The sequence below is a fragment of the Malaclemys terrapin genome, chromosome 4 (assembly GCF_027887155.1).
Source record: "Malaclemys terrapin pileata isolate rMalTer1 chromosome 4, rMalTer1.hap1, whole genome shotgun sequence".
NCBI lineage: Eukaryota > Metazoa > Chordata > Testudines > Emydidae > Malaclemys > Malaclemys terrapin.
The window spans coordinates 109,412,988-109,436,561 of NC_071508.1; the positions used below are offsets into that span (position 1 = coordinate 109,412,988).

The following is a 23,574-nucleotide window of genomic DNA, read 5'->3' on the forward strand; positions in this document are numbered from 1 at the left end:
TCCCAACTGTTCAACTCCCACCCTATCAGTTTAGCACCCTGATTAGTTCCACTCCTCCTCAATCCCAGTTCAGCCCTCCCTCTGGTCCTCCAGGGTTTTTCACCCCACACCCCTCCCAGACCTTGGGTGGGGGGAACACCCTGCTGCTCCCCCTTCCAGGTTGGGGTGAGGCAACTCCAGGGGCTCTTCAACCCCCTCTACCCCTTCTCAGGCTGGGCTGCAGGGAGAGAGAGGGAAAAGCATTGCAACCATCTTGTCCTGTTGCTCACAGGAGGGCACTGGGGAGGAGTAGAGGAGCCATCCTGAGATGCTGGGCAATTTAGCCCCCTCCTGGGGGAATTGTGCACCAAAAATTAAAAATTCTGTGCACAATATTTTAAAATTCTGCATATTTTATTTGTCAAAATAACACAGTATAATCATGCCAGTTTCAACCATTTGGGTAATTTATTTCAAAATACCTGTCAGCAAGTATGTCTGTAACAATAAAGACAATGAAAAAGATTCAGAAAATGTTTTTTGACAAATAGATTCCTTACTAGGCATATTAATACAGAACTTTGAGTAATAATTAATTTAAACTACAATACAGAACTGTATTTCCCTCTCCCCTCAGAAGCAATGCAAAGGCTTGGGGAACTCTCCCTCCTCCTCCCTGTTCCCATATATCCCTGCACCCCTCCTCCTCACCTCCTATCCCAGTCTCATGTGTCCCTTCATCCCCACTCAGCCACCCCCATCCCTATGTGTCCCTGCACCTGCACTCAGCCCCCCTCCCCTGTCCCCATATGTCCCTGCACCCCCACTCTCATTGATTCCCCACCCCAGTCTGTCCCACCACCAGCCCCTCTAAATCCCTATCTGTGACACCCTCCCCCCCCACCAGCTCCATGTGCCCCGCTCTATCCGTTCCCCTCATATCCTGTGCCTCCTTACCTGGCCCCATGGGCAGGGTTCTGTGAGAAATGCAGCCTCTTCTCCTCCCTATCCACATAGGGCTGCTCCCATTCAGGAGCAGCTTCCCTCTGTTCTGGTGCCACAGCAACCTCTAGTGCGTGAAAGACGTAACTGCAGCACCTCTTCGGCAGAATGTATTTCCTGCAGAGAAAAAAAATTCTGTGGGGGACATGAATTCTGTGCATGTGCAGTGGCCCAGAATTCCCCAGGAGTACTGTGGGAATGACTCTGGGTTGCACTGGAGAAAGGGAGTGGGGAGAGTTCTGCCTGCAGCAGCTCTGATTGGTTGTCTGCAGGCAGGCAAGTGGAGTGGGCAGCCAATCAGAGGACTCAAATGCAGACAGGTTTGAGCTTCTTGCATCATCTTGAGACTAGCCCCACCAAAATTATGTCACTTGTGGGCCCTGGCTGCTCCTCTAGAAGACATACTACCAACACAATCCTCAACACTGCTTCAGTGTAACCTTCTATGCACATCAAGGGTCATAATGGCAGAGTGATTGCTGAATGGATATGGTGATGAGGACTCTGGAAGATAATTTTGTGACAATAATAGCTTCAGTTTCTGCCAGATATATTCCAGTTATCCTATAGAATGCTGAGTACTCTTCACTGCCTGCCTGTTCTTAGATAAGAAAACATCCTCTTCTACCTTGCAGGCATTTTCTCTGTCTCTGAGGAGCACTATTTATATACTAGGGACCCTGGGATAAATAATCCCCATTCATTCACAAGCACTAACAGAAAACCCCCTATAATCATCAAGCTATTTTTCCTACAAGCTGGGAAGGAAGACAGAGGGAGGGAATATTGCATTTGTTATGTCCATTTTTAAATAGAAATAGATGCTCAGATGCTATGGCAATGGGGATTCAGACATATAAGTGACAGATGAAAAAGCTCATCCGAGAGATGAAATACTTATGAGTAAGTCTCCCCAGATAAGCACAACAAGGATATATTATGATGGATTCATACCAATGTACAAAGGCAGAGCACATATTTCAGGATTATTCATTGCTCTTCTTATGATAAAGAAAATAAATAACTGCAGTTAAAATAAATCAATGCAACACAAAAAAAAATTGGGAACCAAATATTATACAAACAGCTGCAGAAACACTACTCAAGTGCACATCTTGCTCAGAAACATCCTAATCAGGGCCGGCTTTAGGCCGATTCCCCCGATTCCCCGGAATCGGGCCCATGGGTAAGAGGACCCTGTGCCTTAGGCTCACCCAGCAGCGGTCCGCTCCGGTGGCATTTCGGTGGTGGGGGGGGCCGCTCCGGGGTCTTTGGCGGCATTTGGGTCCTTCAGTGCCGCGAAAGACGTGGAGCGGATCCCCCGCCGCCGAAGTGCCGCCAAAGACCCAGACCGCGGAATCGGGCCCCGCAGGTTCTTAAGCCAGCCCTGATCCTAATTAAATTAGGCAGTGAAAAAGAGGCAGAAGATCAACTATTGCTGTTATGAAATTCATTTTCTCTTCACTTCATTGATAACATTTCTGAGAGAGACTGCATTTCCTTAGCTGCTGTTACACAGCTTCTGATCCTTTGGCCCAGCCAAACATTGCTTCTATGCATTTTAAGCTGCTATCTCATCCAGCTTGCAGTCCTGGCCAATGGCTTCCATGATAATGATGAAAATAGAGTCTATAACTTAAAGGAATTTATGAATGAAGTGTTGTTGTAGCTATGTCACTCCCAAGATATTATAGCTTTGGGGTGCACCAAAAAAGCTGTTATCTATAGCCAGGCACTCAGATACCACAGAACATGCTCCAAAGAGAAAGTCTGGGATATATACCTTAACGCACCTTCATCCAAAATGAGGACACTCCACCAGAGAAGTAGATTGCATAATGGAACGGACCACCCAGATACCCAGCTTCAATACAGAACCTGCTGCAATTCAGAAATAAACCCCCCTCAGACTGCACACTACTAGTTGTCACCTACCACCCCACACTGGAACCCCTATGGGGTATTACCAGACAATTACAACCTATACTCAATGGGGACTCCAGCCTGAAAGAAATCTTTCCTGAAGCCCCTCTTCTGGCCTTCAAACAACCCTCCAACCTCTCCACGCTCATCACCAGAAGCAAGCTCCCCATCGACCAAGACATACCAACTCAAAGAACAACTGTTGCAAAACCTGCAGACATATCTCCACTTACACAATGATCAACATCCCCACACACACAACACACCTTTCAAGATCCACATGCCTATCACAAAATCCTCTGCACTAGATGCCCCAATAACAACTATGTGGGTGAAATAATCATTTCACGCTTGAATGAACTCATGCAGGAATATAATAAAAGACAAAAAACACCCTGTCATCTGTGGATGAACACTTTTCACAAAGCAATCACTTTATATCTGACCCTCAGTCCTCATCCTCAAAAGAAACATACACAACAATTTCAAAAGATGAGGCTGGGAGCTTAAATTAATAACTTTGCTAGACACTAAAAATCATTGACTGAATAGAGACACTGGATTTATGACTTACTACAACAATCCCCCACCAGTTGGCTTCCCCACTCCTCACTTCTCCCCTCCCCACCTCATGCCTGGAGGGGTGCTAATGGACCACTTCACCTTGAATGGTCCCTTGAAATATGTGTTATCTACTTAAGCACCTTATATTTAGCTGTGACAATCTGAGTATGTTTCCCAGACCTGAACAGGAGCTCCGTGTAAGCTCAAAAGCTTGTCTCTCTCACCAACAGAAATTGGTCCAATAAAAACTATTATTTCACCCACCTTGTCTCAGTAGGAATTTATGACTAACTATCCACATGTAAGAAGAGTGGGCTGCATTTTTTTAAGAGGCTTAAGAGATTGACAGAACCTGCAGATGAAATCCTACTTGTAGCATCCGGCAAAGATCTCAGATAATAGTAACACTACTACCCCCACATTTCCCTCTTAGGGTTGGATCCTGCAAGGAGCTGAACATTTCCTGCAATGCATATAGTGCCCTCAATTCACTTTGACAGCCTAGTGTAAATTAAGACTGCTCAGCACCTTGCAGGAGACACTTGGCACCTTGCAGAACTAAGCTTAAATGTATGCCTTAGTCTTGAACTCTGTAGTAACCAGAGGAAATTGCCTTGCTTGACACTGAACTTTTTCTAACCAGATCTACAGCAATTTGAATTGTTTAGTTTGGTAACTGCTCAGCTCTGGTCTCAGCAGAGCACACTAAAATTAGAAACAGATGGGAAAGTGCAGGTCAGACCTGTTGGTTTTACAGATGAAAGGTGAGAGCTTTATCCATTAAGACATCAAGTATTGACTAGCATCTAGTATCAATCACTATTCCATCAGGAATCTGACTTATCAATCAGTCAGACATCCAGCATGTTTGGATGACACTGAACACAGTTATTTTATTCTAAAGATCTGTATGTCCAAATTCTTGCCACAGTTTCAACTATCCCTACAAATGGCACAGTAAATATGTATTGCAAAACAAATATAAATGGGTTGTGAGAAATGAGGTGAAAAGCCATCTGTAGCGAGGTGGTCACCTGCTCCTGCCCTGAAGGGCTTGAAATCAGCCCTGGGAGAGGGTTGAGACTGTGAGAGGGCTGCTGCTAGGAAAGCAGCAAGCCTCGACTGATTGTGGAAACAGCCACAGCTGTGGCCATGCCCCAATCAGGCCACAGCTCGCCTGTATAAAAAGGCTGGGAGCCAGGAGCTCTAAAAGGCTCTCTCCAGTCTTGGAGGGAGCAGGGCCTGGCTGTCTACAGAGTCTCTCTAACTGTAGAGGGAGATGGGCCTGGCTGCAGGGAGCTAGAGACAGGGTACCTGAGTGGAGCAGGGCTGGGGAGAGGCAGAGGAGCTGGGGAGCTCCAGCCTGGATATCCCCAGGCTGTGGTCTAGCAGAAGGCCAAGGGGTACTGGCGGTTGCAGAGGGCAGCCCAGGGGTAGGCAAAGGCAGCAGGTCCAAACCCAACCTTGTTGGTGATGAGTAGGCTGATACTGCAGTCTGCCCCAGGGTGTGGGGGCTAGACGATGACTGGCAGTAGACTTATACTGAGGTGAGGTGGGGATAGTGGGTGGGGGTTCCCTGGAGAGGGGAGACCCTGAGAGAAAGGGGTTCCTGCCAAGGGGCAGCACCCCAGATAGCAGGGCACTGGGTCTGGGAGGGACACGGGGGCCAAGTAGCAGTGGGACACTGACCTGCAGAGGGTGCTCTGGAGGCTGGATGAGCTAATTCCCGGAAGAGACCAGCAGGAGGTGCCATAGGGGTGAGTCCAGCACTATCACGCCATCTTTATAGCATGTGCACTGCACTTATGCATCTATTGTATATTTAGACTTTGTGTATCTTTTAATTGTGAGGTGACAGGAGAAGGAAGTTGAAACGATAACCACACATAGATGTATCAGCAGTCTTTAAAACTGCATTTATTCATCAGATCGCATCAGATAATGAATCTGATCATGCTCCCATTGAAGTCAATAGAATTTTTGCCATTAAATTAGGCCTCAATCAGGCAGTGGGATTTGCCTGTGTAGAAAACCTCAAATCCAGTAGGAAAGTAAGAAAGATTTGTATGAAACACAAATCAGTAATGAGACATTTCCTTTACTTTTCCTGGGAAGTCCTCAATTTGGAATCAAGATAACGTAAAAGTACCAAATATATAAAATGGCCCAATTTTGACACCTGTACTTATTACCAGAGGCCCTCATTCAGAAAAGCATCCCTGTAAGCACATGCTTAACTTTAAAGTCAATGGGACTTAAGCACTCACTTAATTTTTAGCATGTGCTTACAAGCTGTCTAGAATAGGGATGGGCAAGGGAGCATTTCCTAAATCATTGCCTTATTCTGTGTGTAGAGAAACAAAGGGACTTCTTGTGTAATTGGTTGCTACTCAAGGTAAATACGGGCGGACTCCAAACCAATACTGGTGATAGGGCATGAGTAACAAAAGAAAACTGAGAAAGCTGTTCCAAAAGGCAAAATACTAAATACCAGTTTGGTCCAAAAAATGGTCTTCAGAAAAATCTTGGCTATCTTGTAGGTTGCACCATATGAAACCCTCTTCAGGAAAAGCTGGTCAGTGCAGACTGATAAATTAAAATAATTTCTACATATCATATAACATGAAAATAATAATTGTTTCACATCTGCAGTTTTAATGCACCAAGCCTCTTAATGAGAGAAAACCTCAGTGAGAATATTTTTCCTGCATCAGATCACCAGGATCATTCCCAGTGTCCCCTAAAATGTGCTTCACAAAGTACAGACAAAAAAAGAAAAAGACAAGCTGCAGTCAAGGCTTTTATCACTGATGTAAGTGATTCTATCTCGATAAAAAAACATCTATTTATATATGTTTCTTACATATATTTACTAACAGCTCTTCAGCATCTACAGCGTTTCTTCACTATATAGATTTCATTAATTTTGGACAATGAGACTAAGCTGATCTGTTTAGGCCAGTTCACTTTCTTTTTATAGTCCCAATTTCATTATCTGATGCTCATGCATTTGCACAATAATGTTTTTGGATTTTCAGCATTACAGAAAATGTTGACTCCTCCCTTCATAACTTTCGTCCCCTTCCGTCGAGTGACATCCTGGCTCCACTGAAATCAATGGGAGTTTTGCCATTGACTTTAATAGGGACAGGATTTCACATCCTATTTTTCTTGAATATTTTAAAATCATTACAACTTTTCTAATCACAGTAGATTTTATAAGGGGGGGGAGTAATCAAAATGTTGGGTTTATGCTACTTGACAGAAGTTCAAAAGTATCAGGGGAGAAAAAGTTGACGTTCTATCATATCTGGATCTGGGTGTGACTGATATGTTTGTTTCCATTTTAATTGCTAGAGATGTCTTCCAACTCTCAACTATTAGACAGCTCTGCTGGTGTTTGAGCTCTAGAGAAAAACATGAGGGGCTTGGCCATGCTAGCAAAGTATACAGAAAACGGCCTCAGTTCACTCAGGAGCATTTCCAAGCCTTTCACTTCCCCCCCAGAGCTCACAAACCAGCAGAGCTATCTGGTAGCTATGAGTTGGAAGAGCACTCAAGCTATTACAATGCAAGCAGACATATCAGACATGTCCAGAACTTAGGCACTAAGATACTGTGGTGATAGTTGCCATTGCAAGAGCCTAGATAGAAAGATTAGATTAGATTGAACAAAAGACTGTTCCAGAGCTGCCACAAAGCCACTTGGAGTGAGACCAAGCAGCAGAGCCCTGTCGTGGCCCTTGGGCAAGCAGATTTTACATCATGAAAAATGTCAAATGTTTGATCACCTAACTCCATGTGCCACAAAACAAAACCATTAGACTTAGTAAGGATGCAATAAACAAGGCGGCAAGATACTGGGGAAGAAAATATAAAGACAGGAAATGTATTGGACAATACTGTAGTAAAATGTAAAGCTGATGAAAGGAAGATAAAGCTGAATAATGTTGTGAACATTCTCTTTGTAAACACAACCATTTTGAAAGGTTGAGCGATCTGTAGTGGATCTCTCATCCCTTGCCTGGATGATGGAGAATTTCTCCTGGAACAAGGTTTCCAAACATAGAAGTACACACTGATATGTTGACTTTTAACAATGGTTACCAACATGCAGTTACCACCTTTCCTCCCAGTATTTAGAAGAGGAGTTATCATTGATATCACAGTGTGATAATTGTTGGCAAATAGCCTCCTTCAAAAAGAAGTATTGCACTAGTGGTAGCTTTGGCAGTAAAGGAGAGAGTTACCAACATGGCTGGCAGTGAAATCATCAGAATGAGAATCTGAAATTTTCATTACAGTTGGGAAAAAGAAGTTGGAAAGATGCCTGCTCTCTCTTCATTCTTCATAGACAATGTCTAAGAAGACCAGATGAATGAGTCCCCATTATTAATTTAGGAAAGTAAAAGTTGCTGCCTTCTGTATCAGCATTTAATTGGTTCCCAGGTACTATTCTTAAGCCAAGATCTCAATGTCAAACTCCTCCGAACCAGCATGTTTATGTTTAAAAATTCTTTCTTCCTTTATATATCTCATAACTAGATTATTTCATATTGTTTGCATTTTGAGATGAACAGTTGGTAGAGTGTCAGTCAAGCATTCATTAATGACTATGACAGTAAGTTGAAATCACAGTTTATCATCCCTTTCCATTTCATGCCCTTCACCTTCGCATAATAGTTACCCTTTTAAAGTATTTTTGGATTCCACAAACTGATTTTCCTATTTAGGAATTAAAATACCTGGACAAATAAAAATGGTAGATAAAAAGAGAAAGTAGACAATATTTTATATTTATAGTTTTAAGCAGAAAATAAGTTTATATTATTGATAAATAGAATATTAAAAATATCCCTGGAAATATGATATACCTGATCATCAAAGACCTGGCAGCAAACCTGCTGATCAGCCCAATCCAAGTCAGATTCCTATTGGCTAAGGGATCCTCCCCTACCCTATGAGGAGGGTTTGGCATGTCTGGATATTGTGTTCAAATGAGTTTGAATAAATGCATGCAACTACCAGAACATAGTTATATTTTTAAACACTGAATTCAGCACAGCACTCTCATTAAGGGGTTTTCTAGTGAAAGATCCCATAAATAAGGTCTGTTTCCATAGTCAAAAATGAGATGACAGGGGGAGGACCTCACTCCCCAAGGACTCAGCCCAGACAGTGACATGATGTCCCAGAACTCCATGGTCAGCCCATCCACGCCCAGAGATTTATTAGTGGGCATGGGATGGAAGGCTTCTGAGAACTCAGCCTTTTTGCGATGTGACGTAGACCCTATCTATCTGCAGTGCGCCAGGTTGCAGCCCCTCTTCCGGCTCCTCCAGAACCTCTTATTGAGGTTCTGGCTGCACTTTTCCTCACTCCTGTTTATTTATGCACATCCCATCCATGGCTCCACGAAGTCGAGGGACCTCCTCATCAACCTCCTCCCAGGTGGCCATTTATAACACCAGGGAGAAGAGGGTTGCTGAGGGGGGGCTCTGTCGATTGTGGGGCCTGTCTTTGTTCCTTTATCCACTCACGCATCTGGATGGAGTTCCTCTGGGCTGCATCCACTGGCTCCTTTGATGCCTTTGAGGAGCGGTGGGCATTGTCCGGGGTTCTTTGCTCAATGTCCCCTTCAGGTTCCCTATTTTTGGCCCTTTGACCCTCACACCTGTTCCTGGTTTTTGGGGTTTTTTTTTCCCCTTTGTTGTCCCCTGAATTTAGTTGAGTTCTGGGTTCAGTAGCTCCTCCCTAGGCTGGGGGAGGGGCTTTTAGCTGTGGGCGGGCATAAGTTGCCCACTTCCCAGCACCCAATAAAACCACTCTCTTGCAGGTGTGGAGCTGCTGCTGCTAGACCCAAGGCTCTTGCTGCCTCAGCTTCTCGTCAGGGCCAGACACCCCCCCCCACACACAAACGCTGCCTTGCCGGCCAGTGGACTCCCTGTTTGCTGCTGCTGCTCCTTGTGGGGGGAGGGGCTGCTGGCCTGCTCCCCGGACAGGGAATGAGGGACCCTGCCTCTGCTTCTGCTGCCACCCCCTGAGGGGTGGGTCCTGCCTGGTTGCCAGACTGCCTGCTGATGCTGCTGCCTCTGCTGCCTGGGAGCCTTGAGGAGGAAGGAGACCTTTTGTTGCTGGAGGAGTGCGTGGGAAACCTGCAGAACACTGTGGAGGGGGCCTCCTGAAGGACTGAGTAACTTTTCAACTTTGCTCTTGTGGTGGGGGTATCGATTGTTACTGTGGGGAGACGGGGGGTGTGGCGTGAAGCCTACCCCTGGTCCATCTGCCCCCCCACCTCCACTGCTGCCCCCTCCACCACCCCAATTTACCATCTTCCTCCACTCCTTACTCCGAGATTCAGCTGCCTGCCTTGCTCCTTACCCACCGCTTGGGCCTGTGGCAGCAGCCAGCAGAGAACTGCGTTTGCCAGCACACATGAGCGCATGTGCCTCCTCCTTCCCCTTGGACTGGCCCTTGCCTCTTCTACTGCTCTCAGCTGGTAGACTTTCCCATCCTTTGCCTTGCCCACCAGTCTCCCTGCAGCAGTGTCCCCCCCTCTTTTTTGCCCTAGCCCCCAGTAGCTTCAGTTTGTTTGCCCGCCCCACCCTTTTCCCGTGGGAGTTTTGCTTGTTTGCCTGCCCCGCCCCAGCCCCTGGTGCTAGTCCTTTTCATTTGCTTGCCTTCTCCGCAGCCTGTTTCTAACCTGTTTGCTTTTCCCCTCTTCCTCTGTGGTACCCCTGTCCCAGCTAGCCCCTCTGCTCCATGCACCCACATCCCCCTCCTATGCACTTGTGCCCCTCCCCCTTTTCCATTGAACCCCAGTATTCATCACACTCCTCAGTGACATCATAGTCATCCCCCCGCCAGTGCAGCCAGAGCAACTGGTAATCCCATCTCGTGTCGATGACTGCAACCCTATCTTGGTAGGTGCCCCCGTGCCCTCCCCCTCCTCTTCTGGCACCCTCCTCTTCTGCCTGCAGCCTAGCGGGGAGGAGCGGTCAACCCTTCCCTTTCCCCCTCTTCCCCCCGCCAGTGTTCGTTCCTATCCACATTGACCATGGCAGGTAATAAGGTGGGTGGGCACCCTCAGGCAGGGCTGGTGCAAGGAAGTTTCGCGCCCTAGGCAAAACTTCCACTTTGCACCCCCCCAGCCCTGCGGCAGCTCCCCGCCCCCCCTCCACCCTGAGGTGCCCCCCCCGCGGCAGCTTCCCCCCCTCTGCCCTGAGGCACCCCCACGGCAGCTCCCCACCGCCCCGGCCCGGGGAGCCATGCGGCAGCTCCCCACCCCAGCTCACTTCTGCTCCGTCTCCTCCCCGAGCACGCCGCCCCCGCTCTAATTCTCCTCCCCTCCCAGGCTTGTGGCGCCAAACAGCTGATTGGCGCTGTAAGCTGGGAGGCAGGAGAAGTGAAGCAATGACAGCGTGCTCGGGGAGGGGACATAGGAACGCTGTAAAAAAAATTAGGGGCACAGCTTTTTGGCGCCCCCAAATCTTGGCACCCTAGGCAACCGCCTAGTTTGCCTTAATGGTAGCACCGGCCCTGCCCTCAGGTTGACCCTACTGCCCCTCCTTTGCCTGTCCCCCCCATCCACCTTCCTGTGGTCCCCATCTCAACTGCTGCTGCCGGACTGCCTGTCATCACCCTGTCAACTTACACATTCAGAGTGGTTGCTACAAACTGAATGAAACCAGTAATAAAACTTCATTGTGCAACATACAGCACAGCTAGTCTATAAAATCATAATGTTCCTTGCTTCCAGAACAATATTTTCTACTTCATTTAAAGCTATTTGTATGCAAACATGAATTCCCCCTGGTCCCATTCCATTTCCTCCATAACTGATAATCCTCTCCTTCTGCTTGTATATTTAGTGATGTGGTTATTCTCGGATTGTGACCAGGGCTGTTTAAAAAAAGTAGCAGTGAGCAGTATTGGTATAGCTATGTTGGTCCCAGGATATTAGAGAGACAAGTTGGCTGAGGCAATATCTTTTATTGGACCAACTTCTGTTGATGAGAGAGACAAGCTCTTGAGCTTACACAGCTCACATTGGCAAACAGCATACAGTCAGCCTACATTTAAAAAGAACTGATTACCGTGGAGAAAGTCAGAGAAGCACATTGAATGAGTTATTGTAAAACTAGATGGGACCAAGTCCAGGGAAATGCTTTGGCAGAGGGCATGGAGTAAATGACAGAAGACTTTTATGAACCTCTATTTTTGTAATAACTATATTGAGTATGCCAGAAAGTACCTTCCAGTGTTTTAAAATGACAACTTTAAGCATTATAGGCAGTGCTTAAACTTATGATTGGACTGCAGCTGTCGAACATTTAAAGGAGCTTGTCACTGGATTTAGTCCGCTCACCACTGTGGCACCTCCTTGGGGTTCATCTGGGGATTAGCTCACCGCTGCTTTGACACCTCCTTCTGCAATTTCTCCGAACCTTGTTCCAATCTCTCATGCCCCACGAGCTGCAGTGTTTCCTCTTTGTGGCTTGGCCCTCTGTCCAGATCACTATAGTTTTCTCTCTTTTTGGGGTATCAAAGTCCCTCTAAACAAGTCACCTCAAGCAGTCTTCAAAGTCCACTGCCCTGTCTGTGCCACTCCCCCAGTAGCTGGTAGAGGAACCCAGGCCTACCCTCTACACTGGGTTCCAACCTAGGGACCCTACAATCAGCAGCTAAGGTCCATGCGGCCTCGCCTATGGTGCTGTTTTTCCTAGGATTCCTCCTTCTCTCAACCCTGAGAGTGACTATCAACTCTCTCCCCTACAGCCTCTTTCTGCTCTCCTCTCCCCAGCTTTGTACAAACACAGCCTCTTTCTTCCCAGCTGGGCTTCTGGTTCAGTTAGGACTGTGTACCCAGCCAACACCTCACCCAGGTGCAGCCCATCCGGTTGAGTAGCCCCTTCTGAGGAATTTAACAGAGCTATATTCACAGAACCTTTGAGAATGTTTATTTCCATAAGCATATGTTTCAGTGGTGTAAATGTTTTCATCCCTAATCAAATTATTGAAAAATTTTTTGTGATGCACTTGAACCCAATTATTTTAAGTTTACACGGTTCTTGAAAATGAAGACATTAAGGAGTTTATCATGGAGCCTTTGTAGCACTAAGCAACTCCCTGACCCCAAAGGTTACACATTAGGGAGACAGTAAAATCATAAGAATACTCAGGAAGGAGCAAAAAGAAAAAAAAATAAAAATTGCATAATATTTTAAACCATAATTAAAATGGCCATTATGCAGCACAATTAGCACCTGGATTATAATGTGGTGCTCTTGTGGATAAAGTTAAAGCCTGCAGATCTATAACCTCAAAGGAGGTTATGACACTTCCATTTTAAACTTACTGTTCTATGATCACACCTCACAAATACAATGTATTAAATGTAAATTACACACACTTCTCTGGCTCTTTTCATCCTTCAGCTATGTTAAATGATCAGTGAAAAGATTTTCTGTCTGACTGTCTGCTTTGCTCCAAACAGATTTTAACCCAGCTTTCTGAATATATGCTAGACATCATTTGTCCTTGGCTACATTTGTAACTAAACCATATTCAGCAGCAGTTCAGCTGCACCAATTGCTAACCCCAAATGCCAGCAACAAGTAATTTTTGTAGTGTAGGCAGTGCTTACAGATCAAGGTTCCAAACTCTGTTAGCCCAATGTCAATCTAAGTAACTCCAATGCAGTCAATAGTTACTCAAATTTAAACACGCATAACTGAGATCTGAATGGTCCTATCCCTTTTATTGTCACTACGTTGGGGAGGGAACTTCCTCTAGATGGTTTAGAAAGCATGCTGTCAGCATATATAATCAGTCCTCAGTTTTCTTAAACAATTAATGGCATAGAACAGTTTGTTGTATCATTCTGGCAGATAATTATTTTAATAATGGTGGGCTATGCAGGTTATTAACTACTATAGTAGCAAAAGAAATTAAATGGCAAGTATTGTAATATAGCATAGCTTTTTTCAGTGATCTGATCTGAATGTTTTTCACTTACTAAAGCTGAAATAAACACATCTGGATGGAGAGAGTAAAAAGCCACTTATTGACCACTAAACCCCAACTTGACCACTAATTTGGTTTATATCATCCTTTTTTTTTTTTACAGAATAGATGCTAATTTCTCAATCAAGTGTAAAAAGACAGACTTTTCCTTTTGAGAGTCAAAGCTTTCAAACATACCATTATCAAAATGAATCACTTCCATCTGTATATTTTCATTTTGTTGTCAACCACCAGAAGAAGTGATGTAAAGTTCAGGCACTGTGCTAAAAGCATGATAATCAGAGATTCAGGACAACTAAAATACCGGTACACTCATTTTATCAAATGGAAGACTTTAAAATTTTTTTTGTCATTACTCAAAAGTCAAAATCTCATCTGGCTCACAATCCATGCAATGGGTTTCACGGGGTATAAATCAGCTTAATATTTGCACCTATGAGATTTAAGTGGTTAGAAATTTTCTTTTGTATCATAACATTATGAAAAATGCATAGATTTTTTTTTAAAATACAACTACATAACTTATACCAAACACATTCTAATTCAAATAATTCCTAAGAAAATCCTGTAATAATGGTTGCAAAGGAGCAATCACCCATAAATTAAGATTTATGCTTCATTGACTTTGAATTTTGTATCAGGCATCTACAGTCTGAGGATGGGAAGTTTTGTAAAATTATTTAGTGGGAACCCACCAAAAGTATTCAGCCCATCAACATCTTTTCAGGGTTTGCAGAGCAGCCTGGTGGAATTATACAAATTAGAGCAGTTTCAAGGCCTGTTACAGCAGTAAGGAGCTGCAAATAAAGGCAGGATATTGCTGACAACTACTGTCATATATAATCCCAGCCACTACAAAGAAATAAGTGAAAGAGAACTACAGAATTTTTGCAGCTCAAATTAGGCCATTAAACATCTAAATGCTATAATTGTGGACACAAAATTAGAGCCCTAAATATGGCTTTTTTTACATACATGTACCTTACTTTTGAATTGTGGAGCCTTTTGGTTGTTAGAGTGAAACTGTCTGGCGGAGGTTTTAAACATAATTGGCTAGAGTTCAACACATGAGTTGATGCAGCTGCAATTTATAAATTGCACTTGATTTTTGCCACCTAATATGTCTCTTAAAAATACACCTACAGTACTATAAATAAACTGGAAGGTGTCTGTGTCAACCAGTATTTTTCCATTAACAAAGAATACACTCTGGGGCCCTAATTCTGACCTCCACTGGGGCTCAGCCTTCATAAATGTGCTACAAAGTTTTCTTAACCACTTCCGCAGAGAATACCACTGGCATAAGGGGTTCTTCAGGTGGGGCAGGGACAATATAATAGCCCTACATGGCTCTCTTGCACAATTCCTGGTCTAGGGCCATGCTACAGGAGTGGCTGGGGTAAGAGGGAAAAGGCCAGATTGTGGTATAGCTGCTTTGTGCTCTTACTAGTCTAAATTTGTTGAGCAGCTCGTTGGAGGCTGTGAGAAGTCACTGTAAATCAGAACAGCCCATAGGGCTGGTCGAACTTATGCCTAGTACTGGGCAGGCAAGCTGGTAAGGCCAGAATTTGGGAGATGCAAGGGTGATTTAGGTGTCTCTCATCCCCAGGGCCGGTGCTACCATTAAGGCAAACTAGGCGGTTGCCTAGGGCGCCAAGATTTGGGAGTGCCAAAAAGCGGTGCCCCCAATTTTTTTTACAGCGTTCCTACGCCCCCTCCCCAAGTGCGGAGTCGCCGCTCCACTTCTCCCACCTCCCAGGCTTGCGGCGCCAATCAGCTGTTTGGCACCGCAAGCCTGGGAGGGGAGAAGAATTAGAGCAGAGGAGGCAGAGCAGAGGTGAGCTGGGGTGGGGAGGTGCCGCACGGCTCCCGGGCCGGGGGGGGGGGGGCGGGGAGCTGCCGGGGGGGTTCCTCAGGGCGGGGGGGGGGGGAGGGGAAGCTGCCGCAGGGCTGGGGGGAGGGGAGCGGCGCAAGGTGGAAGTTTTGCCTAGGGCGCGAAACTTCCTTGCACCGGCCCTGCTCATCCCCCACTGAATTGTGCCTTCTTGGGAGATGGAATTGCTTCCTGACTGCTCAGAAGATGTAACACTTGGAAAAGAAAAACTGCTTCCCTTGCAAATTAAGTAGTTTGCTTTGGAAGCTTCCAAAATGTGGTTATTTTCTCTTTAAAGCCCTTCCCACAATGGCAGTGTTCTCGTGACCATCTTTCTTCTTCTGCCTTGATTTCTTGGGGCTGGTCCACACTAACCCCCCCAGTTCAAACTAAGATACATAACTTCAGCTACGTGAATAACGTAGCTGAAGTCGAAGTATCTTAGTTCGAACTACAAGGTACTTACTGCGGGTCCACATGCAGCAGGCAGGCTCCCCCGTCGACTCCGCGTACTCCTCTCACGGAGCAGGAGTACTGGTGTCAACAGCGAGCACTTCCGGGATCGATTTATCACGTCTAGACAAGACGCAATAAATCGATCCCAGAAGATCGATTGCTTACCGCCGAACCTGGAGGTAAGTATAGACGTACCCTTGGTCACTTAATCTGGTCTATCTATGGATTATGAGCCTGAGTGATAGGAGGGATAATACTGTTGTCCACAACTATGAAGTCCAGTAAGAAAAGAGAATTTGATAAGAAAAATAAGGAACTCAGTTTTGGTTGTGTTAAGATGAGTCAGCAATAGGCCATCCATGACATTTGGGTCCAACCAAGTAGTGACCAAAGCATATCAACAGTGAATTGTGGAAAAGAGACCTTTACATCCCCTAATACTGATTTTTCTGAGGGTTAGTCTGGCCCCTCACATAAATTAGAGCATCCTTGAGGCGTCTTTCATTTATGCCAGCTGCCAGTAGCCCCTAGGGTCCGTTAAAGCATCTGATGCCTTGGCTCCATTTTCCATGACCGTGCCTGTGACGTTGCATTCCATACATTTTATGGAACTATGCTAATGAGTGTGAATATAATGTAACTGGAATATGCTTCATGCAAAAGGTCTCTTGTAAGGTATCATTACAAAGCTTATAATCTACTGAATGTGTTCAAAATTAATTGTGATTAATCGCACTGTTAAACAATAATAAAATACCAATTGAAATGTATTAAATAATTTTGGATGTATTTCTACATTTTCAATATAGATTTCAATTACAACACAGAATACAAAGTGCACAGTGCTCACTTTCTATTATTATTTTTATTACAAATATTTGCACTGTAAAAATGATAAAAGAAATAGTATTTTTTTCAATTCACCTCATACAAGTACTAAAGTTCAATCTCTTTATGGTGAAAGTGTAACTTACAAATGCAGATTTATTTTTTTTTTGGTTACATAACTGCACTCAAAAACAGAACAACGAAAAACTTTAGAGCCTACAAGTCCACTCAGTCCTACTTCTTATTCTGCCAATCACTAAGACAAACAAGTTTGTTTACATTTACAGGAGATAATGCTACCCATTTCTTATTTACAGTGTCACCTGAAAGTGACAAAAGGTGTTTGCATGGCATTTTTGTAGCTGCGGTTGCAAGGTATTTACATGCCAGATATGTTAAACATTAATATGCCTCTTCATGCTTTGGCCGCCATTCCAGAGGACATACTTCCATGCTGATGATGCTCGTTAAAAAAATATGTGTCAATTAAATTTGTGACTGTACTCCTTGGGAGGAGAATTGTATGTCTCCTGCTGTTTTACCCACATTCTGCATATATTTCATGTTATAGCAGTCTTGGAGGATGACCCAGCACATGTTCGTTTTAAGAATACTTTAACGGCAGATTTGACAAAACGCAAAGAAGGTACTGCTGTGAGATTTCTAAAAATAGCTACAGCACTCAACCCAAGTTTTAAGAATCTGAAGTGCTGTCCAAAATCTGAGAGGGACGAGGTGTGGCGCATGCTTTCAGAAGTCTTAAAAGAGCAACACTCTGATGCGGAAACTACAGAAGCCGAACCACCAAGAAGGAAAATCAACCTTCTGCTGGTGGCACCTGACTCAGATGATGAAAATGAACATGCATCAGTCTGCACTGCTTTGGATCATTATCAATCAGAACCCATCATCAGCATGGAAGCATGTCCTCTGGAATGGTGGTTGAAGCATGAAGGAACATATGAATCTTTAGCACATCTGACATGTAAATATCTTGCAATGCCGGCTACAACAGTGCCATGCGAACACCTGTTGTCACTTTCAGGTGACATTGTAAACAAGAAGCAGGCAGCACAATCTCCTGCAAATTGTAACCAACCTTGTTTGTCTGAGTGATTGGCTGACTAAGAAGTAGGACTGAGTAGACTTGTAGGCTCTAAAGTTTTATGTTTTATTTTTGAATGCAGGTTTTTTTGTACATAATTTCTAAGTTCAACTTGCATGATAAAGAGATTGCACTACAATACTTGTATGAGGAGAACTGAAAAATACATTTTTTTTACAGTGCAAATATTTGTAATAAAAATAAAGTGAGCACTGTACACTTTGTATTCTGTGTTGTAATTGAAATTAATATATTTGAAAATGTAGTAAACATCCAAAAATATTTAAAATAAATGGTATTCTATTGTTTAACGGCTCAATTAATCGCTAAAACGCTCATGGACAATAATAATAGTCTACGAATATTAAGATAATTTGCAAATCCTGCTCACTAAATTCATTATTGTATTGGAACAGAAATCAAAATGAAGAAAATAAACCCACACAATTCCCAATAGTCACAGAAACTATGTTGCACACACAGAAATCATTGCGATTAAAGACATCATTATTTGTCCAACAGAAACAGATTTTTACCATAGCATCATTGTTTATATATATATATATAACAATATATAACAATCACTATGAACTATTTCTCAGTCATGAAAGGAAAATGCTTGCCAGAATAGTGCGTGTGTGTGTGTGTGTGTTGGAGAGGGCAGATGATGATGATGATGATATGTCATGTGTATGTACTGGAGTGCATAGATGGGGTGGTGGTGGATTTGTTGGAGTGGGTGAATGTTTATAAATGTAGTTTTGTGTGTTGGAATAGGTAGGTGCTGATAATATGCATGCAAGGAAGGTAGATGGTAGTGTGGGTGTGTGCATTTGTGGGGCGATGACTATGGTGTTTGCATCTGTGAGGTGGTGCTGGTAGGTGGCAGTAATCTATGTCTGTCTATGTAAGTGGTGGCAATGTGTGTGTAGTGGCAGTAGGGAGGGTATGTGGTAGTGTGTGAGGCATCGATGGAATGGTTAGTAAGTGTGGTGTGTGTTTGGGTAGTTGTGGTAGTTTGTGTATTGGGTATGTAATTATGTGTATGTTTAGTGGTGTTGTGTCATGTCTAGAGGTGATAGGCTAGCTGGTGATGTATACTGGGGCATGTGTGTGTACAGGTGATAGAATGGGTATGTGTTGGCATGTAGTAGCGGTGCCACATGTAGGGGCAGGGTGTGTGTGTGTGATGGTGGTGCTGTGTGTAGAAGCAAGGTAGGTGTGTGGAGGTGGTGCAGTGTGTAGGGCCAGAGGTGTGTGTAGAGGTGCTGGTGGTGCTGTGTGGAGGTAAATGTGTGTGTGTAGAGGCAGTGTGTGTATGGTGGCGCTGTGCCTAGGGGCAGGGTGTGTGTGTGTGGCGGTGGCACTGTGAGTAGGGACAGGTAGTGTGTGTACGGTGGTGCTGTATCTAGGGGCAGGGTGTGTGTGTGTGGCAGTGTGTGTAGGGGCAGGCAGTGTGTGTACGGTGGTGCTTTGCCTGGGGCAGGGTGTGTGTGTTGCGGTGGCACTGTGTGTAGGGGCAGTGTGAGTACGGCAGCACTGTATCTAGGGGCAGGGTGTGTGTGTGTGGCGGTGGCACTGTGTGTAGGGGCAGTGTGTGTATGGTGGTGCTGTGCCTAGGGACAGGGTGTGTGTGTGGCGGTGGCAGGCACTGTGTGTAGGGGCAGGGTGTGTGCGGTGGTGCTGTGCATAGGGGCAGGGCGGTGGCACTGTGTGTAGGAGCAGTGTGTGTGCAGTGGTGCTGTATCTAGGGGCAGGGTGTGTGAGTGGCAGGCACTGTGTATAGGGTCAGTGTGTGTATGGTAGCGCTATATCTAGGGACAGGGTGTGTGTGTGGCGGTGGCACTATGCTTAGGGGCAGGCAGTGTGTGTACGCTGGTGCTGTGCCTAGGGACAGGGGGTGTGTGTGGCGGTGGCACTGTGTGTAGGGGCAGGGTGTGTGCGGTGGTGCTGTGCCTAGAGGTTGTGTGTGTGTGTGTGTGTGTGTGTGTGTGTGTGTGTACACGTGTACAGTGGTGCTGTATCTATGGGCAGGGTGTGTGCGTGGCCGTGGCACTGCGTGTCGGCACAGGAAGGCTGTCGTGGAGAGCTGGTGATCGCTCCTGGCTGGGGGGGTCTCTGTGCGCCTACGAGCCGGGCTGGTGCCACAGAGCTTCGGGAGCGGCCGGTGTATCAGGTCCCACGCCGGGACTGCCGGGCAGGTTGCCGCGGGCGGGAGCTGAACAATGCGGAGCCGGGGAGGGGGCTGAGCTCCTGACGCTCCGCCGAGCGCTCAGGGCCGGGCGGGAAGGACACCCACCTACGTCGCCTTGTGGTGGGGTTTTTCCCCTCCTCCTTTTCGTCGCTGCTGACGCGCCGCTGCCTATTAATCATTCACCAGCCAGAGAGCGGCAATTAACGCCGATCTGCTCGGCGGCAGCCTCCTGGCTCCCCATGCCAGGCTCGGGCGGGAGACTCCGCCAGCATGCCGAGCCAGGCGGGCGGCCAGCGCCGGCTGCTGTGAGCCCGCGGGAGGGGAGGGCTGGGCTGGGCTGAGGATGCTCCCCAATGGCACCTGCCCCAGGCTCCCGGGCGGTGCAGGTGGAGGCAGCGGCAGTAGCGGCGGCGCGAGCGGAGGGAGCTGCTGTAGCAGCGGCAGCGCCGGCGGGGTCCTGGGGGAGGCAGCGGCGGGGGGCATGGAGGCGGGCGGCAGGAACTCCTCCGGCGCCCCGAACGGCACCCTGAGCGACTCGCAGGGCAGCGCCATCCTCATCTCCTTCATCTACTCCGTGGTGTGCCTGGTGGGGCTGTGCGGCAACTCCATGGTCATCTACGTGATCCTGCGCTACGCCAAGATGAAGACGGCCACCAACATCTACATCCTCAACCTGGCCATCGCCGACGAGCTGCTGATGCTCAGCGTGCCCTTCCTGGTCACCTCCACCCTGCTGCGCCACTGGCCCTTCGGCTCGCTGCTCTGCCGCCTGGTGCTCAGCGTGGACGCCATCAACATGTTCACCAGCATCTACTGCCTGACGGTGCTCAGCGTGGACCGCTACATCGCCGTGGTGCACCCCATCAAGGCGGCCCGCTACCGCCGGCCCAGCGTGGCCAAGATGGTCAACCTGGGCGTCTGGGTGCTCTCCATCCTCATCATCCTGCCCATCATCATCTTCTCCAGCACGGCGCCCAACAGCGACGGCACGGTGGCCTGCAACATGCTCATGCCCGAGCCCACTCACCGGTGGCTGGTGGTCTTCGTGGTCTACACTTTCCTGATGGGCTTCCTGCTGCCCGTGGTGGCCATCTGCCTCTGCTACATCCTCATCATCGCCAAGATGCGCATGGTGGCGCTCAAGGCCGGCTGGCAGCAGCGCAAGCGCTCCGAGCGGAAGATCACCCTCATGGTCATGATGGTGGTGATGGTCTTCGTCATCTGCTGGATGCCCTTCTACATCGTGCAGCTGGTCAACGTCTTCGTGGAGCAGGACGACGCCACCATCAGCCAGCTCTCCGTCATCTTGGGCTACGCCAACAGCTGCGCCAACCCCATCCTCTACGGCTTCCTCTCGGACAACTTCAAGAGGTCCTTCCAGCGGCTCTTGTGCCTCAGCTGGATGGACAACGCCACGGAGGAGCCCGTCGATTACTACGCCACGGCCCTGAAGAGCAGGGCGTACAGCGTGGAGGACTTTCCCCCCGACAACTTGGAGTCGGGGAGCATGTACAGGAACGGCACTTGCACCTCCAGGATTACCACCCTCTGAGGAAGCGCGCAGCAACCTCCCGACGCCCCCCCAGGCGCAGGGCAGCCGGGAGCTGGGGACTGCGGGCGGGTAGGGTGGGGGTGGGGGGGGTTATTATTCTGTTTGGAAACAACAGAGTTGGGCACGAAAAGGAACAACAAAGTGTTCCCTGGCCTTCTGCCCCTCACCCCACCCCCTCTGTATTTCAATTGCGTTGTGTTTGCTGATGCTACTACACCCCTAGTCAATTATTAACTGCGCGCCCCTCAGGTGGACTTTAGGTTCCTCAATCTGTTGCTCCCCCTCCCCCTTGTGTTTGATCAGCGTGTGTGTGGGTCAGTGAGGTCTCCTGTTGACTTTCTCTGTTTCTTTTTGTACTCGTCTCCTCTCCACCCCCCTTTGGTTCACTTGCCATTGTGGTGGCACATCGATGTGCTGCTCTTTTCATGGTCGAGTTGCTTAGTGTCTAATTGTTCCACCCCTTTGGAAGGTACACTGTTGACTGCAGACTTTGCTCCTTGGCAGCCATAAAACACGAGGCGATGTTCTGTCAAAAGCTAGGAAATCGCTCAGTTTACATGCCACAATTTAACTCAATCCTTCCTAGCTGAAACCAACACTGACCAGAAAAGGAGACAGGATTTCTGTTCAGAGTAGAACCAGAAAAGGTCCCTTTCCCACAGCTGCAGGGAAAGAGCAGACAAACCTTCATCCCCCACAAGGGAGAGAAAAGCTCCTATAAAAGGGACAGGCAAGCTCATGAAGTCATATTTCAAATAAAACAGAATGACAGATCTCTCTTTCTCTCCGATAAGAATGTGAAAAGATAAGGGGGGAGAGAGAGAGAGTTGGGGGACGCAAACTACTAGAATTGAGCTCCATTGAGATTTGGCATTCAGTGGCACTCAAGGGGAAAAGGCAATCCCTATGGAAATGGCATCGAAAACCCCTCCTAAGAAAGAAATGCGATTATTTCATTATCTCAGGGCTGCCCAGTAGGCTGCTGATAACAGAGAGATATACACCGCCCCGTGACTCTCATGGAACAGGGTATTGGACAGGGAGGTGTGCAAATAATGAAGTTTAAAGGGAGCACTAGACTGTGAAGCTATTGTCCTGTGCGTGTTACGCTCACCTGAAACAACCCTATAGGGAATAAAAGAGACGCAAGCTGTGAAGGACAGTCGGTGTGGCCGCTTTTGCGGTTCGAACCACATAGAATAAGAAAAGTTTATTGCAGATCTTTCATCAGGCTTTGAAATACTTATCAGAAACATACAACTGTTTAATAATAGCTGTTCCCTAGCCCCACTTTGCATCGCTCCTAAACTGAAAGGGGTTTATGTATCAACAGTGTAAGCTACATTCCCTGTGCTTCAATATATGTTTGATTTTGATTGTCTTTATGTGTGTGCTTAATATGTTGTTTGATTTCAGGGTTTTGTTTTGTTACTGTGTCATGAAAACGTTCTCTTTGAAGCAGTTTATTCTATGTACTGAAGTCTTGGTGGCCACATACAAGGGGGTGCATTTTAAAAGGGTGATGTTCAAGAAGGCTCCTTCTGGAGAAAAAGATTATAACCTTTTTCTAGGCCTTCTTTTTCCATTGTTTCCCCACAACAATTCTTTTTCCTGTCTTTTCTCACCTTGATCATGCCCATTTCAGAATTGAGAATATTTTTCTGATAGAAAAACAGTGCTTTTCTATTGGATAAATGATGGTGGAAAGCAAAATCTAACATTTGTTCCCCCTTTAAAGATTATCCCAACCTAGACATATCAGTAAAGATTATAGTGACACAAGCAATTCTGCTTTCTGTTCTTTATTGCGTTCCTTAAAACACAACTAATGTCAGAGACAGTGGGCTAGCGCACTTTTACCAAATCATCTCTCTAGCACAACACTGTGAATTATAGGAATAACTACTGGAAATAGGAAGCAAAAGGATAAAACCCTAAAAGGCCTGTAAACACTGCCTACTAATTGCTATATTACTTGCTGAATCCAAACAGAGTTAATACTTAACTTACTAATGTGTCTAGCTCTTTGGGGGGGCTCAGTATGGTTCCTTGATGAACTGTAGCATGAACTT

General features: G+C 46.4%; 1 protein-coding gene and 1 long non-coding RNA gene across 3 annotated transcripts in view; one reads left to right on the forward strand and one right to left on the reverse strand.

Annotated features, from left to right (window-relative positions):
- LOC128835813 (uncharacterized) overlaps positions 1–23,574 on the reverse strand; it is a 188,750-nt gene that overhangs the window by 25,818 nt on the left and 139,358 nt on the right. For both annotated transcript variants that reach the window (XR_008444701.1, XR_008444700.1), the window contains exon 2: positions 937–1,098. This is a non-coding gene — a long non-coding RNA (uncharacterized LOC128835813). The remainder of the gene's footprint in view (positions 1–936; positions 1,099–23,574) is intronic.
- Positions 18,062–21,564, forward strand: SSTR1 (somatostatin receptor 1). The gene has a single exon (XM_054025541.1). It carries the CDS (start codon positions 20,294–20,296, stop codon positions 21,500–21,502), a length of 1,209 nt encoding a protein of 402 aa, XP_053881516.1. The 5' UTR covers positions 18,062–20,293; the 3' UTR covers positions 21,503–21,564.

Coding starts and splice junctions, on each gene's coding strand:
- SSTR1 (XM_054025541.1), top strand. CDS start 20,294: ATGCTCCCCAATGGCACCTGCCCCAGGCTCCCGGGCGGTGCAGGTGGA.